Source organism: Agrilus planipennis, unplaced genomic scaffold, assembly GCF_000699045.2.
Source record: "Agrilus planipennis isolate EAB-ADULT unplaced genomic scaffold, Apla_2.0 scaffold87, whole genome shotgun sequence".
NCBI classification, from domain to species: Eukaryota; Metazoa; Arthropoda; class Insecta; order Coleoptera; family Buprestidae; genus Agrilus; species Agrilus planipennis.
The window spans coordinates 851306-865127 of NW_020439134.1; the positions used below are offsets into that span (position 1 = coordinate 851306).

The 13822-nt window shown below is 37.3% G+C and overlaps 1 protein-coding gene across 1 annotated transcript in view; it reads right to left on the reverse strand.

Annotated features, from left to right (window-relative positions):
* Positions 1–13822, reverse strand: part of LOC108737620 (transmembrane and TPR repeat-containing protein 1-like) — a 254778-nt gene that overhangs the window by 100731 nt on the left and 140225 nt on the right. Inside the window, exon 8 of the mRNA XM_025977791.1 lies at positions 5871–5984. Within this exon, the coding sequence (XP_025833576.1) occupies positions 5871–5984 (114 nt within the window). The remainder of the gene's footprint in view (positions 1–5870; positions 5985–13822) is intronic.

Sequence of the window (13822 nt, forward strand, 5' to 3'; positions counted from 1 at the left end):
CGTCCCACCCCTCGATCGTCACTGCTTTCTATGCCGATGACATCGCCCTCATAAACTCCGTCCAAACCATTGTCCAGTGCTCCCCAAAAACAACAAGTTCCTGTCCCTGCTACTAAATTGGTACCGATGATGGAAACTCTTTATTAACGAGACCAAGACGGAAGCAATTTTCTTCCCCCGCAGGAACCGAAAACCTCCCGCTATCACCGTTAACAATCACCGCATCAAATGGAGCAACTCCGTTACGTATCTCGGCATCGTCTTCGACAGAAGACTGACATGGTGAAAGCAGATCCTTGCCACCCTTGCCAAGACCCTAGCAGCCTTTATCTCCCTGAAGCCCTTCTTCCAAAACAGCTCCATCTCCCATCAAAGAAAATCCGTGTGTTCAACGCAATTATCAGAAGCATTAGCATTACGTTATCCCCATTTAGGGTTGTGCCGATTCCCACCGCTTACAAGTCCTTCAAGGCACATACATGGGGATTCTTCGTTCCGCACTCAACTATCCCTGGTTCATCAGAAATATTTAAATTCTGAAAGAAACTGGTCTACCTTCACTCCCTGAGGCTGCAGTTAGGTCCGTGGCTAATCTCCGGGCCTCATTGTCAGGTCACCCAAACCCGTCCATCTTGATTCTTGCCCCCTAAACCAAACGACCGTTTCAGAAGGCCCTGCCACCTTCTACGCTGAGCTGCTTTCCTTACGCTCATTTCTTGTTTCGTTGTTTTAGCGCGAGTGCCCACCCAACTTATCCGAGGTGAACCATCGATTCCCATCTTCGCCCAATGCATGCTTCCTTCCTACACCCTTTCCCCTTACTGTTCTCAGCCTCTTCCCACTCTTACCTGGGATGTATAACCTCCGAGTTGATCTCCCTACTCGAGGAGGGGTTTTAGTCGATAGGCGCTTCGGCGAATCCGACACTAACCCCATTCAGCGGGTGTCTTTTGAAGATTTCCCTTCAGCCGCAACGTGGCGCCCAACCTTGCCGCAACAAGCTGCCGTTCGCCATGTCCCTTGACTGACTAGACGTCAAATTGCCATCCTTCGTGCCGTCCGACCCCGAACTCTGGTTTTGTACGGTCGACCGCAGTTTTGAGGCCTACGGAATTACGTACGAATCAACAAAGTTTGGGTATGTACAAGGCAACCTTGACCCTCACTATGCGGCGGAAGTGCGTGATATCATTGTCAACCCCCCGGAGACTGATCCATATGTCACCATCAGGGCAGCACTCATTCGTCGGCTGGGCTTCTCCCAAGAAACACGGATGAAACAACTTCTCGAGCCAGGGATTTGGGAGAGAGGAAATCCACGCAATTTCTGCGCCATCTACGTGGTCTGGCCGGAACGACTATGTCGGACAATTTACTGCGAACCATTTGGTCAAGTCGTCTTCCTCTTAATATTTAAGGCATCATCGCAACTATGCGCGATAAGAATCTAGATGAAACAGCAGAAGCAGCTGATTGCATCATGGAAGCATTCAAAACGCAAACCATAGCCGCAGCTAATCCCACGACCAGTTCCACTTCTGAGACCATTCAAACTTTAACCAACATGGTACATACTCTCCAGATGGATCTAAACATGAGACGACGAAAATTGAAGAACCAACACCGTTCAAATTCACGCATTTTTCTACCCCGACAACGTTTCCAACCACAATATTAGGGTAAATGATCAAGGGCAAGGCACATTAACGCATCCCACCATAACAGATGACGACAGGAAATCAACCAGGAAACCACGTATGGCAACTACTGAGGTCCACACAGCGCAGCGTCGCCTATTTGTATCGGACAGGATCACACACCAAAAATTCCTAGTCGACACCGGTGTTGACATCTGCGTGAATCCCAAGTCACTAATACCTGGGCCACGTCAGAAATCCACGTTCACGTTACAAGCAGCAAACGGCACCAACATAGCGACTTATGGTACCATTGTTCTGTCTCTCAATTTAGGCCTACGAAGATGCTTCCCACGGCGTTTCATCATAGCTGACGTCACCAAACCAATTATCGGTGCAGATTTTCTTGCACACTACCAATTGCTTGTAGACTTAAGCAACAAACGACTGCTGGATCGACTCACACACCTCACCACCTCTGGTCAACTAATTAACTACAGCCAACCTTTCGTCACTTTCGTCACTTTCGTCACAGAAACGAAACCGACCACTTCTGCTTACCATGAGATACTTCAACATAGCCCTCATTAACGCGACCCAGCGGCCAGATCACTTTTTCGAAACATTCAACAAGGCACTACATCAACACTACATCCGGTCCACTGGTAGCATGTAAACCACGACGTTTAGTTCGGGACCGTTTCTCTGCAGCCAAGAGAGAATTTCAAACGTTGGTACAACTGGGTATCGCACGTCCCTCCTCCAGCCCCTAGGCATCGCCACTACACATGGTCCCAAAGAAAGGCATGAATGGCGCCCATGCGGAGACTACCGTGCTCGCAACTCGAGAACAATCCCAGACAGATATCCTGTACGCAGCATTGACGACTTCACACATGCACTGGCAAACAAGACAATTTTCTCTACTAGCGACCTGATTCGAGCTTATAACCAAATTCTAGTTGCAGAAGAAGACATCCCAAAAACAGCAATTACAACACCGTTTGGTTTGTTCGAGTTTCCGTACATGAATTTTGGATTACGCAACGCCAGCTCAAACATTCCAACGCTTTATAGACGTAGTGTTACACGGTCTTGACTTCTGTTTTGCTTACATTGACAATATACTGGTCGCATCGGAAAATGCTGAACAGCACAAGCAGCATTTACACATCTTATTTACTCGCCTGCATTCCTACGGAATATTGCTTAATCAAGCAAAATACAATTTTGGTAAACGAGTAGTCTCTTTTCTAGGTTATTCTGTCTCGGTAAATGGAATACGCCCTTCACCCGACAGAGTAACAGCAATCTTCAATTTCGCCAAACCTACTACCGCAAAACAATTGCGATGATTCCTAGGTATGCTCAACTTCTACAGAAACTTCCTGCCCAATGCTGCCCGCACTCATTCTGCTTTGAATGAACTTCTTCTGGGGAAGATCAAAGGAAATACACCACTACAGTGGAATCCCACAGCCGACGAGGCATTCAAGTAAGTAAGGAACAACTAGCGCAGACTACTCTCCTGCACCATCCGCAACCAGATGCTACTTAGCAATTTTTTGTGACGCATCCGACCATCACTTGGGCGCTGCGTTACAACTATTCAACAATGGAACCTGGGAACCCCTTGAATTTTTTCCCTCTAAACTCTTGAACGTTGAAGCTAAATGCAGCGCATTCGACCGAGAACTTCTCGCGATTTATCGCACAATTAAGCATTTCCGTTATTTTCTCGAAGCCCGTGACTTCATCATTTTTACAGATCACAAGCCCCTTACCTTTGCTTTCCGTCAGAACCCTGACAAATGCTCTCCTAGACAGTCACGGCACCTCAATTTCATTAGCCAGTTCTCAACGAACATTCAACATATTTCTGGGAAAGATAACATTATTGTCGACACGTTCTTACGAATCTCTGAGCAGGAATCCGACAGGGAACTTCAAAAATATCTCAACTCTAACCAATCCCTACAATTCAAACGGATTTACATTCCCGGCACAGAGACTCAAACCAGCATATATTGTGACAGATGAACAACATCCTCGACCGATACCTACAAAGAAGAAAATGGACGATCGACTAGCACATACAACAACCCGGTTCGGTCGTCGACTACATTTCCCAAGCCATATTCGAATAGGTTAAACCACATCGTTCCTCACTGGAAGAGGGGTCCTGTGGAAACACTCGGTATAGCATTAAACAAATTCAATGTGTAATAATTATTAAAGTTCATCATTTGTGCCGACTTAGTAAAATCGCGGCACCGTGCGACTAACTAGGTCATGGACATTTACACACACATATGTAAACTGCTGAAGTAACTATTGCCATTAAACCAATGTAAATAATTTTTGTATAAATAGCGTGTAAATAATTGAATAAATCAGTCTAACACCAGGCTCACTTTAATTTGGATGCTGCAATAGTGTCAGAACTCACCATAGATGCAGAAATGTGTCCAAGGCTATTATAAAATCGGTTCTTCTCAGAACCACAACTTTTGGTAGTCAAATCTCCATACGACTACATGTTTATAAACTCTATAAACAAACATAAATTCAAATTTGGGGCCCTACAGAGGAGTGGTTCAGAGTTTAAGATCATTTAATGGTATTCTATATAAGACGTCCAAATTAATATGACGTGTATTGATATTATTATTTTCTAATAAAAGTCCTTGTGGTTAAAACTTTGTGTTCCAACTCGGCATACTCCTGACAAAAGCATAGACATTGTGGCGACTCTCGCTTATTTTACTATGTATTCTAATCTTTTAATTGTTTTGCACATGTAAAATCATTGTAAATAATATGTAACACTCAGTATATATAACTTCTGTTTTTCTTCATCTTGTAAACATTCTAACGAACTGTCTTTCTACTAACATCATGTTAACAGTTTCTTTTCTGGATCTGTCTTCCTGCCTTTCTAGCGTATCTGCACCTAACCCACATAAAGTATCCTATATAGTATCTAGTAACAAAAACCGATCGACAGAAAATTCTGACAACAAAATTCGGCGGTTCCTTGGTTTAAGAGCGGTACCCTAAAATAAGAACACATAAATATGCACATATTCACTTTTCACTTCACTACATAATTTCTGCACACTGAAAAACTAGTCTTTCTCAGCCATTCTTGATAGTAACACCTAGCGACCTCCCTCTATTCGTTTTTACTATTTTCATTTTTGTAAAACAAACTCACTACTTTTCTCTTCAGTAACGAGTTTTCTTTATCGTCCATGATCGCCCACAACATCATGGGCGTCTACCTGAAGAGCGTTCCAGATCTTCCAGGTGGCATAGTACAGGAAGCCGAAGTGTTGGAAGTAAGAAAAGGAACTCATGATTGTCTAGGCGTAATTTCAAACAACATGAATTTAGGGGTAGTTCTGTTCAATTACAAATGGCAGGAAATCTCCGAAACCATGAGAGAAGCGTGACAAATGACGTCGATTCAAAACATCACGGAAGGTATAGATAAGCTAGTAAACAGCGTAAGTAATAAGAAAAGTATACAAGTACCCCTTTTACTTCTAATATTATCCAAGAATTTGATCCGCGTAATCATAATGTTACCGTCTGGGTTGAAGCTGTTGACGAATACGCTTTTCTATATAATTGGGATGATAAAACAATTTACCATTTAGCACTCAGTAGGTAGAAAGGCCTGGCAGAAACATGGTATCTGGCTTACGAATACGAATCTTTTCTTGGAATGAATAGAAAGAAATATTGCAAAATTTTCTCGTCAAACGTGACCTACATAAAGCCTTGCAGGAAATGATGTCATGTACCGCAAACCCTAATCAAAGTCTGTATGAATAAATTAAAACTACCCATTCGCTAAGAAGATAAGGTAAATCTCATAATGGGCGGTATTTTTAATGAACATATAAGATTTGCCATTGAAACCGCCTGTTTTGGAATTATTTGAGTCATATCTAAATGTTACTCGGGTGGCCAATCACGTCCAACGAATTTGAATTGCCGCCGTGATATCTACTATGTACTATAAATTTTATTCCAAATACACGGACTACAGTGAAATGAAAATAATCGCAATCATATGATTATTCTCCAAAATCGGAAACTTTTGCAGGTCACTCAGTAATTGTTGTCTGCGTCGGCTAATCAATTTAGATGAATTGTATATGTATTTTATCGGGAAGTTGTTACACTAACATAAATATGTTGTAATACTCATTTGGAATTACTTACTTCAGTGCTCTCTTGTAGTGCATCCGAGCTAGTTCTACGCTAGATGAATCTCGTAAGAAATTAGCATAGTTATAATGCATTTTCGCATTGTGTGGGAGGATGGAGAGGCCGGATCTGAAAAAAATATAAAGAAAAATTGGTATAATGTATACAGAAATATGATTTATTTGGAATAGCTATCGAAGAATTCTTACTGGCCCTAGTCTTCAAGTGAACGTCTGAAAGTTACTGTTTTACGAGTTTCATTTTACGATTTGTTTTAAATATATTATTACAAGAATCAAAACAAACAATGTAATATCACACCAATACCTTTAATGTATAACGCTTCCTCAGAGTAGGTTGCAAGTATGTACAAATTTTCGGGTGAAAAAATGGTTTGTTTCTTTTCCTTTTGAATTGTATTCATTTATATCAACCTTATTTTTATTATTTTTGTAAATAGTTAAAGGCAGCGAGGATTTTAGGAAAGAGTGGAGGTGCGTGTCCAACCACTTTTAGGACTGACGACCTGATGGTGATGAAGGTGTCTATCAGTTGATAGAAGTTTTGAAGCTTGTGAATAGTATAAAAGAGGTGGCAATGTCAGGTGTCGCTGATTGTTTTGAAAAAATGTAAAAAAAGGTCACCTACACTATTGCGTTAATTTCACTATATATGTGCAAAAAAATTAAAGTTAGACATCTAGGTTGGTGCGTTTTTTTATTTAATTATTTTAAACTTGTGTTAACAACCATTCTTTCAAGGCCTGAATGATTCCATTGTGTGGCACCGGTATGGACTTCGGCGTCGGTTGCATCACAAGATGCTGGAACGCTGGAACAAGGGAACGGGGAACGACGGAGGCGTTCTATGTCTGATACTTGCTCGCCAATGTTGTATTGTTATCCTCGCACTATTAATCGTAACCAGGGACTAATTGTACATATTTGTAGTTAACCAGTTAGATCTGCTTTGTGAAACGTATTGGTGTTTTTGTTAATAATTTACCCAAAAGAACTTAATACTTGCAAAAAAAGTTGTACTAAGTTACATTGCTCGTTGGTGAATTTTTCTTAAATTGTGCTTTATTGTGCTGATTATAAATACAAAACAAAAAATAAAAATTATCAAATATTTATTAAGTACATAATGATAAACTATAACATATATTTCTCGCAATTTTGAAAATAAATTTTTTGCAAAATCAGCGATACGACTTTGCCACCTTCTTTATACTATTCACTAGCTTCAAAACTCTTTTACCTATCACTTTCAACGACGAGCTAATCATATGCCCATATTACAACCAGCTCTCTAGATATTTTTTTTCAATTTTGAAAATTTATATTATATATTCGCAGTAAAAATAGAATGGCAGACTTTTGTTTTCCTATTTTTAATAACCTAAATTAACATTCCCTGTACATTTCATTGATGAGCAAATCATTTAAATTTTTATATTTATATTTATTATTTATCGGTAAATTATAAGACTTCAACTGTATATATAGAAAAACCCAAAAATGTAAATGAATAGTCAAAGATCATAAACCAGATGGAGGGTTATTGTTTTACCTAAACATTCAGAACTAGTATGCTGTTGTTCAACATGACATAAAGTTTAAAAATAAGTTAATATCTGTGTATAAGCAGTAACACTCCAAATGTATAACACCTAACTAGTAGTAAAAAACAATTTTTTTTCAGCCTGAAGATGTTTAAATAATCCAAAACGTTACAATAAACATATAGTTGTGTAATTATTTGACCGCCACTCTGGAAAAAACTACATGATTACAAGAGACTTTAAGAAAATTAAGTTTTATTGTTAAATATGATTAATTAAGTCCTCTACTGTCCGACAAAGCCTGAAAGGTAAACTTGTGTATTTAGGAAATCTATTAAATAATGTTTCAAAGATTTTTTAATACACACATCCTGGGCAATGTATGCATTATCCAGTTTATTTCAGGTAATCAGGTAACGAATCAGGAACAAATTATTACCTGCGGGTAGGTATAAAAAAGGTAAGGTGACGAAACAGGAACGCGAGCAAATAATTTAGTATAGTTTTTAGTATGCCAGAAGTTAACTTTAGTGGTTTGTATACTGAAGATTCTACTAAGTTCAACTTCTGCAATATGAGTTCATGATTTAAAAATTTCTACTACCGACTATTACGTCAGTAGGCGCCAGCGAATTTGTGGGTAATAAGTACGGCGTGAAAGTATGAGTATGACATCGTTCACCAATATTTACATTTGCGAATGAACAATACCAAAAAATGGAACATAGTACTGGATGATACTCTATCATCTCTCAGGAAATGATGTAAACAGTTTAGGAGGTGCTTTGACTTAGAAGATGGTCTGAAACGAAGCTTCTGTTAAAAACTTTAGGCACCTTCTCATACCGCAACCTTATAATCTTAAGCATTTAAGTATTAAGTATTGCGACAGGGAGATTTTGCCTACCTGGAAGATCAATGCCAGAAGAAATTTCTTGTTTGATAAATGGTTCGAGCCCATGAATACTTAGGCAAAAAGTAAAATTGAATAGTAAAACGACAGTACTCACCGAGTGACCTACGTATAATAGTAGAAATATTAATTAGAACATATATACTCATAAAAAGGAAAAAAGGGATTTATTCTAACAGCTTAAAATAAATAGTTTATGAAATTCTCGTCAATCTGTGATAATTATATGTTAGGTATTGCAAAACTGATTTTCTTCTGCTAAAGATAAGTAAATACACATGAGGTAATTGATGCTTGGTTAAAACAAAAAAAAAGGAGAAATGAAGGGAATCTGAAACTGTTCAAACAGTAGGATAAAAATTAACTAACTCATTTGGAAGGAAATAATAGGAATAAGGAATAACAGAAATGTTGGAGTAAAATGAACACTTGTTTTGATATCATTACCAAAGAAATGGAAAAGAAACTAGGAGATATGAGAAGTAACGAAGTTTTTGGTTCTATAAACTCGTAAAAATACGTTGCTAACCCTATAGAATCGGACGTCGACCCATCGTATAGTATGTTCATAAAACGTAGTCTGATTTTAATTATAAAAAGAGTACGTTTATTTCATTGAAATTTATAATGGAGATAAACAAAGACTAACTTGGGAAATTCAACAAATTAATAACATTTGGCAATGTTGTTTTGACAAACTTTTGTCCTCTCAGAAGTTATACAATGAAACTAAATATCTAAGTATAGGTAGTATATCGCCATTTGTTGCTAACGAAGTATTTCGTGTGTTAGACAAGGCTTTGTTAAGGTATTAATTAAGGTATTAACTGAATTAACGATGCAGCATAAACATTTACCTACTAAAATCGAAATCCTAATTGGCGTCAGACCAAGAACTTGAAAAAATGTTTTTGTTATAATGGTTTTCGTACCTATCACGTACATATTTATGCTGAATCGTCGAATCAGTTAGGCAACTTGATACGCCAATACGAAATACTTTAGTAACAGTTACTCACCAGATGGCGGTGTACTACCTATACACGGGTTTTTATATAAACTCGCTTTTTTGAATCTTAATTGGTTTGATTAGAGATTTATCCTGTGGCGCGCTGATGAGATGCTGTGGTCTGGCAGTATCGATAAATTCCTAACCAAGAAGTTAAAATATACGTTCTTTATGAATTTAAATATAGAATAATTGCAGGACAACTTATATACTATTTGAGAGAGTGAGGACAGGGAAATTTTCTCTCGTTACTTAATTTCGTTTGTAGGGAAAGAGCGAATATAAGATTAGAAGAAGTTGCTGATTTTACATATCTAGGAAGTCAGATAAGTCAGGACGGAAGGAGTAGTAGGGATATAAAGCAGAGGATAGCGTAGGGTCGTGTCGCCTTTAATAAAACGAAGTCACTTCTATGCTCGCGAACGGTTAATTTACAAATTCGAAAAAGGTTGTTAAAGGTGTATGTTTGAAGCGCGCCGTTGTAAAAAAGGTTAGAAGCGTTCGAAATGTGGTGTTATAGGCGAATGATGAGGATAACGTGGGTAGAAAAGGTTAGAAGCGTTCGAAATGTGGTGTTATAGGCGAATGATGAGGATAACGTGGGTAGAAAAGGTTAGAAATGAAGACGTATTAGAAAGAATAGGAGAAACGGACAACGGGTAACCGCTAACTCAAATAATATAAACGAGTAAAGAAATTCTAAGAATGACGTATGCTTTTCAACTGCTGCGACGGGCAACTGCCGACTATATATATTTGTTCAATGAGTTAATAATGAGACACTTTGAGTTTTTTTATTCAATGCATTAGATAATTCATTTTTGGATTAACTTTATCCGCTACAGACAACCCCCGCGGGCTTTACGCACCAGTACTCTAGTACCAAGCTACGAAAAGGTGACTGCAGTAACACCGACCTAAGGGAAAACTACTGCCACTTTCACTCCCTCGCAGGGAATCGAATTCATTACTAATAATGATTATACATTTGGTTCGACAATACTCTTAGATACGTATTGTCGATGTTGCTGTTGTCACAACCACCTCGTGGATTAGTAGTATAGTACTAGTACGTAAAGCCAGGGATAGGGGTTCGATTCCCGGTGAGGGAGTGACAGCGGTGGCGGTTTTTCCCCATTAATTTAAGGTTATCTCTAGTGGGCAAAGTTAATTCAAAAATTAATTCCCTAATGCATTTAACGAGTTAAGCTATAAAATGCGTTTGTAAATTACTGTAACATCTACTTTGCGGAGGTTTCGCTAATTTTCATGAGAAGACTTCAATTTAGAAAAGCCTTTCAAACTACAACGTTTTAACATGCACGAAATAGTTATAACGAGGAATTTATCGAACAATTTCCACTTTAAAAGAACAAAATTCAAAAGTTCAGAGCGAACCGTATCGTTCGAAAAGCTTTCTATTTTCTTTTGTAAATAATGAAAGCCAAAGCAACGTGATCTCACGTCTATCAACTATTTGTTTTTTCGAACGACAGTCAAGTGGTTAACTCTTTACTACGATACAGTGAATGTTGTGATTTTAATGGCAAGTGTTTCTCTATCTTTTTCCGTCTCTTTGAAAGTGGGGAAAAAGCTGTTTTACGCTCCGTTTAGCTAACAAACGAAGCGAGACACAGTTCCTGCTTCCAGTTTTCTGTAAATAAATCCTGTTTATGTTGGTTTATGGACCCAGCGGGTGCTTTAAAGCAGCTGCTAAAAAGTTTTTAACCCTTATTGTTTTCTAATGAATGCACATATTATAAAGTCAGCTTGGGCGTACTTCCAGGTGCAACTTTCTCTTTATTATTTTAAATTAGTTACTCTAATTCGTACGGAAGGCTCTTACTAACAACATTTAATAAAAAAAGAAAGTGAAGTACTATCTGTAATAAATGAGGATGGGAATCATTAATCTTTGGGTGGTTCAAGTTAGTTTTACTATTGTTTATTCTACGAAAATAAAATTATTTCGAATAAAATAACAGCTAATAAAACTCAAAGTAAATTGTAAAATTTACAAGATCTTACACTTTTCATGAGATTGGGCTAAACAAAAGGGAATGCATTTAAGGACAACTCACAGAACTAATAACAATAATCAAGACTTTTAAAAAAATGGTTAAACTAGCAAGTTTTATAATAGAAACAAAATTCTGTTTCTGTGGAAATAGAACAAGGTCTTCCCAAACAATATTGTCAATCGTAGGTATTCTGTTAATCTATTACAGCTATTCACATATGAATTTAATAAATTAGTTTCTATATCTTTTCTTCCGAATATCACTTGAACGTGGAGTTGAGGTAATTTTTAGAGGAAAAAAGTTCTTACCCTTGTCAAAAACCAACAACCAACGTTTCGCTTACAATTTTTGAACTTTTTTAAGGCTGCAATTGAAATTAATTAACATGGAATTGTGAAAAAATATAAGAACTGTAGGCAAAACGCTGCTTGTTGGTTCCCGAAAAACAAAAATTGTATTCCTAAAAATTGGCTCTTATTTTACATTAATAATGTTAATATATTAGTGACAATGTTAGTGCAAATGTTTGTGATTTAGAAATTAAAATCATATTGACTGTAGGGGCAATAGTCAGTTATTAGAAGCTGCCGAAAATACTCTGCAAGTTGCTGAAAGGAATGTCAACTAAATTAATATGATGTTAGGTCTTCCAGGACAGTGTTGGTCGAGAAAAACCTTTGAATTTCAAAACACTTGTGTTATGGTGACTCCACATGTTGTATCACTATTCACAAATGTTAAAGGATCCAATAATGAACATAAAAAATATGGATTAGGGCGTCATTTAAAAACCAATTCTGAATCTACAATATACTGACAGACATGGCCAATTTTTGCTAAGAGCCTGGTTATTTCTCATTTCAGGGTGAGATGTTTGCATAAACTGAAGGTTGTAACATAGGTAATCCAACTGGTTCGTCCTTTGTAAACATAACACTGAACTATATTGTTTATGTATTAGCCTAACGTATGCCACCTTCCAAATTCCCTTCACGAATGTGTATGTTGATGCCACGTTGTTTATTGTTACTAAGGACTACATAGGAGGTTAACATTTAATTTTCAATTCTATACATAATAAATTTCAATTAACTATGGAGTTTGAAAAGGATAATTCCACTCCATATTATGTGGGTATAATTTAAACAATGAAGGGCGGGAGGTGCTGGGAAGGAGCCTATGTCTGTACATAAGCATTTAGAAACATATTGTTTGGTTGAAAATAGTCTACAACAATATTCTTCGATTAAGGTACACATGTTGGCACCGTCGCATTCTGTTTCATGTAAGTACATACCTATTTTTTTTTCTTTGCCACTTACTTGTGATTATTAGTAGATACCAGTTTTCACACACTTACAGTCTATTTCGATTTGTTAGAATTGTGACCTTGAAGAAATCTGCGCGAAGATAGAAAGAATACACACTAGGCGTGAGCAAGACAGAAACAGTTGGAACAAGCTTGAACTAGTAGAGCTCTCGATAGGCGGTCTTAGGAGATCGGCTAGAAATGTACAGTACTAGACGAAAATGTTTAGCAATTTCTTAAAACAAAAATGTATATAAATTAACAATAGAAAACAAAGCAAAAGTTTTATAGGTGTGCAGAACGTTATGTTAATTCACTTGTTATTATTTTTAGCTAAATATGCTTTTAAATAAAGCATATTCTTAAATTTTAACGATGCAGTTTAAATAATTTTGCAAATGGTACTGTACACTTTTGTCTAGTTCTCGCTTGACGATCGGTGGAGAAATGAGCTCCGCAGACTATTATGATTGAATTTGGAATTATGCTACGGCGCATCCTAATAAAGGGAAGGGGTATATCTCAAACTTCTTGAAACGAACAGTATCATCTTATCAAAATAGATATCTTTGTAAATGAATAAAGAATGTATGTACGTTCAAATTTTCATCATATTCTCCTTGTCACATCATTTTGGAATGTCCTGTCATATCTGGAAAGTATGCAGGTCTCATAAGAAGGCATGTTAATTTTGTTTACTTAAAATCTTCTTTCAATGACCTTGAAATTTTGAAAGATCTTTATTAAATTTAAATTTCTTGATATTTTCTGAGCTTCATCGAAAACTATCTATTAAGGATGGTTTCATTTCAATGAGTGAAATGTTGGCTTCGTGTCGAAATTTCTTACAGTGTGATCGGTCAAAAACTGATCGTAATAGTTTTTCACTCCTCGAATTCTTTTGTAAAGGCTATTGCAAATTTAACAAACGTTAATGTGTATGTTGAACCTCCAGCGACCTACAAATAAATATATTTTAGAATGGTGTTTAAAACCAACTAACTCAAATGGGATTATTTTCAAATCGTTTTATCCATTATCTTATGTGGCGAGCGGTATGATTCTCAAAGCAACATGTAAGTCACGTTCATACAACAGACTAGCGATAGAGAACATGCGCCGAATCCCATCTCCATGAATTTCTTCGAGAC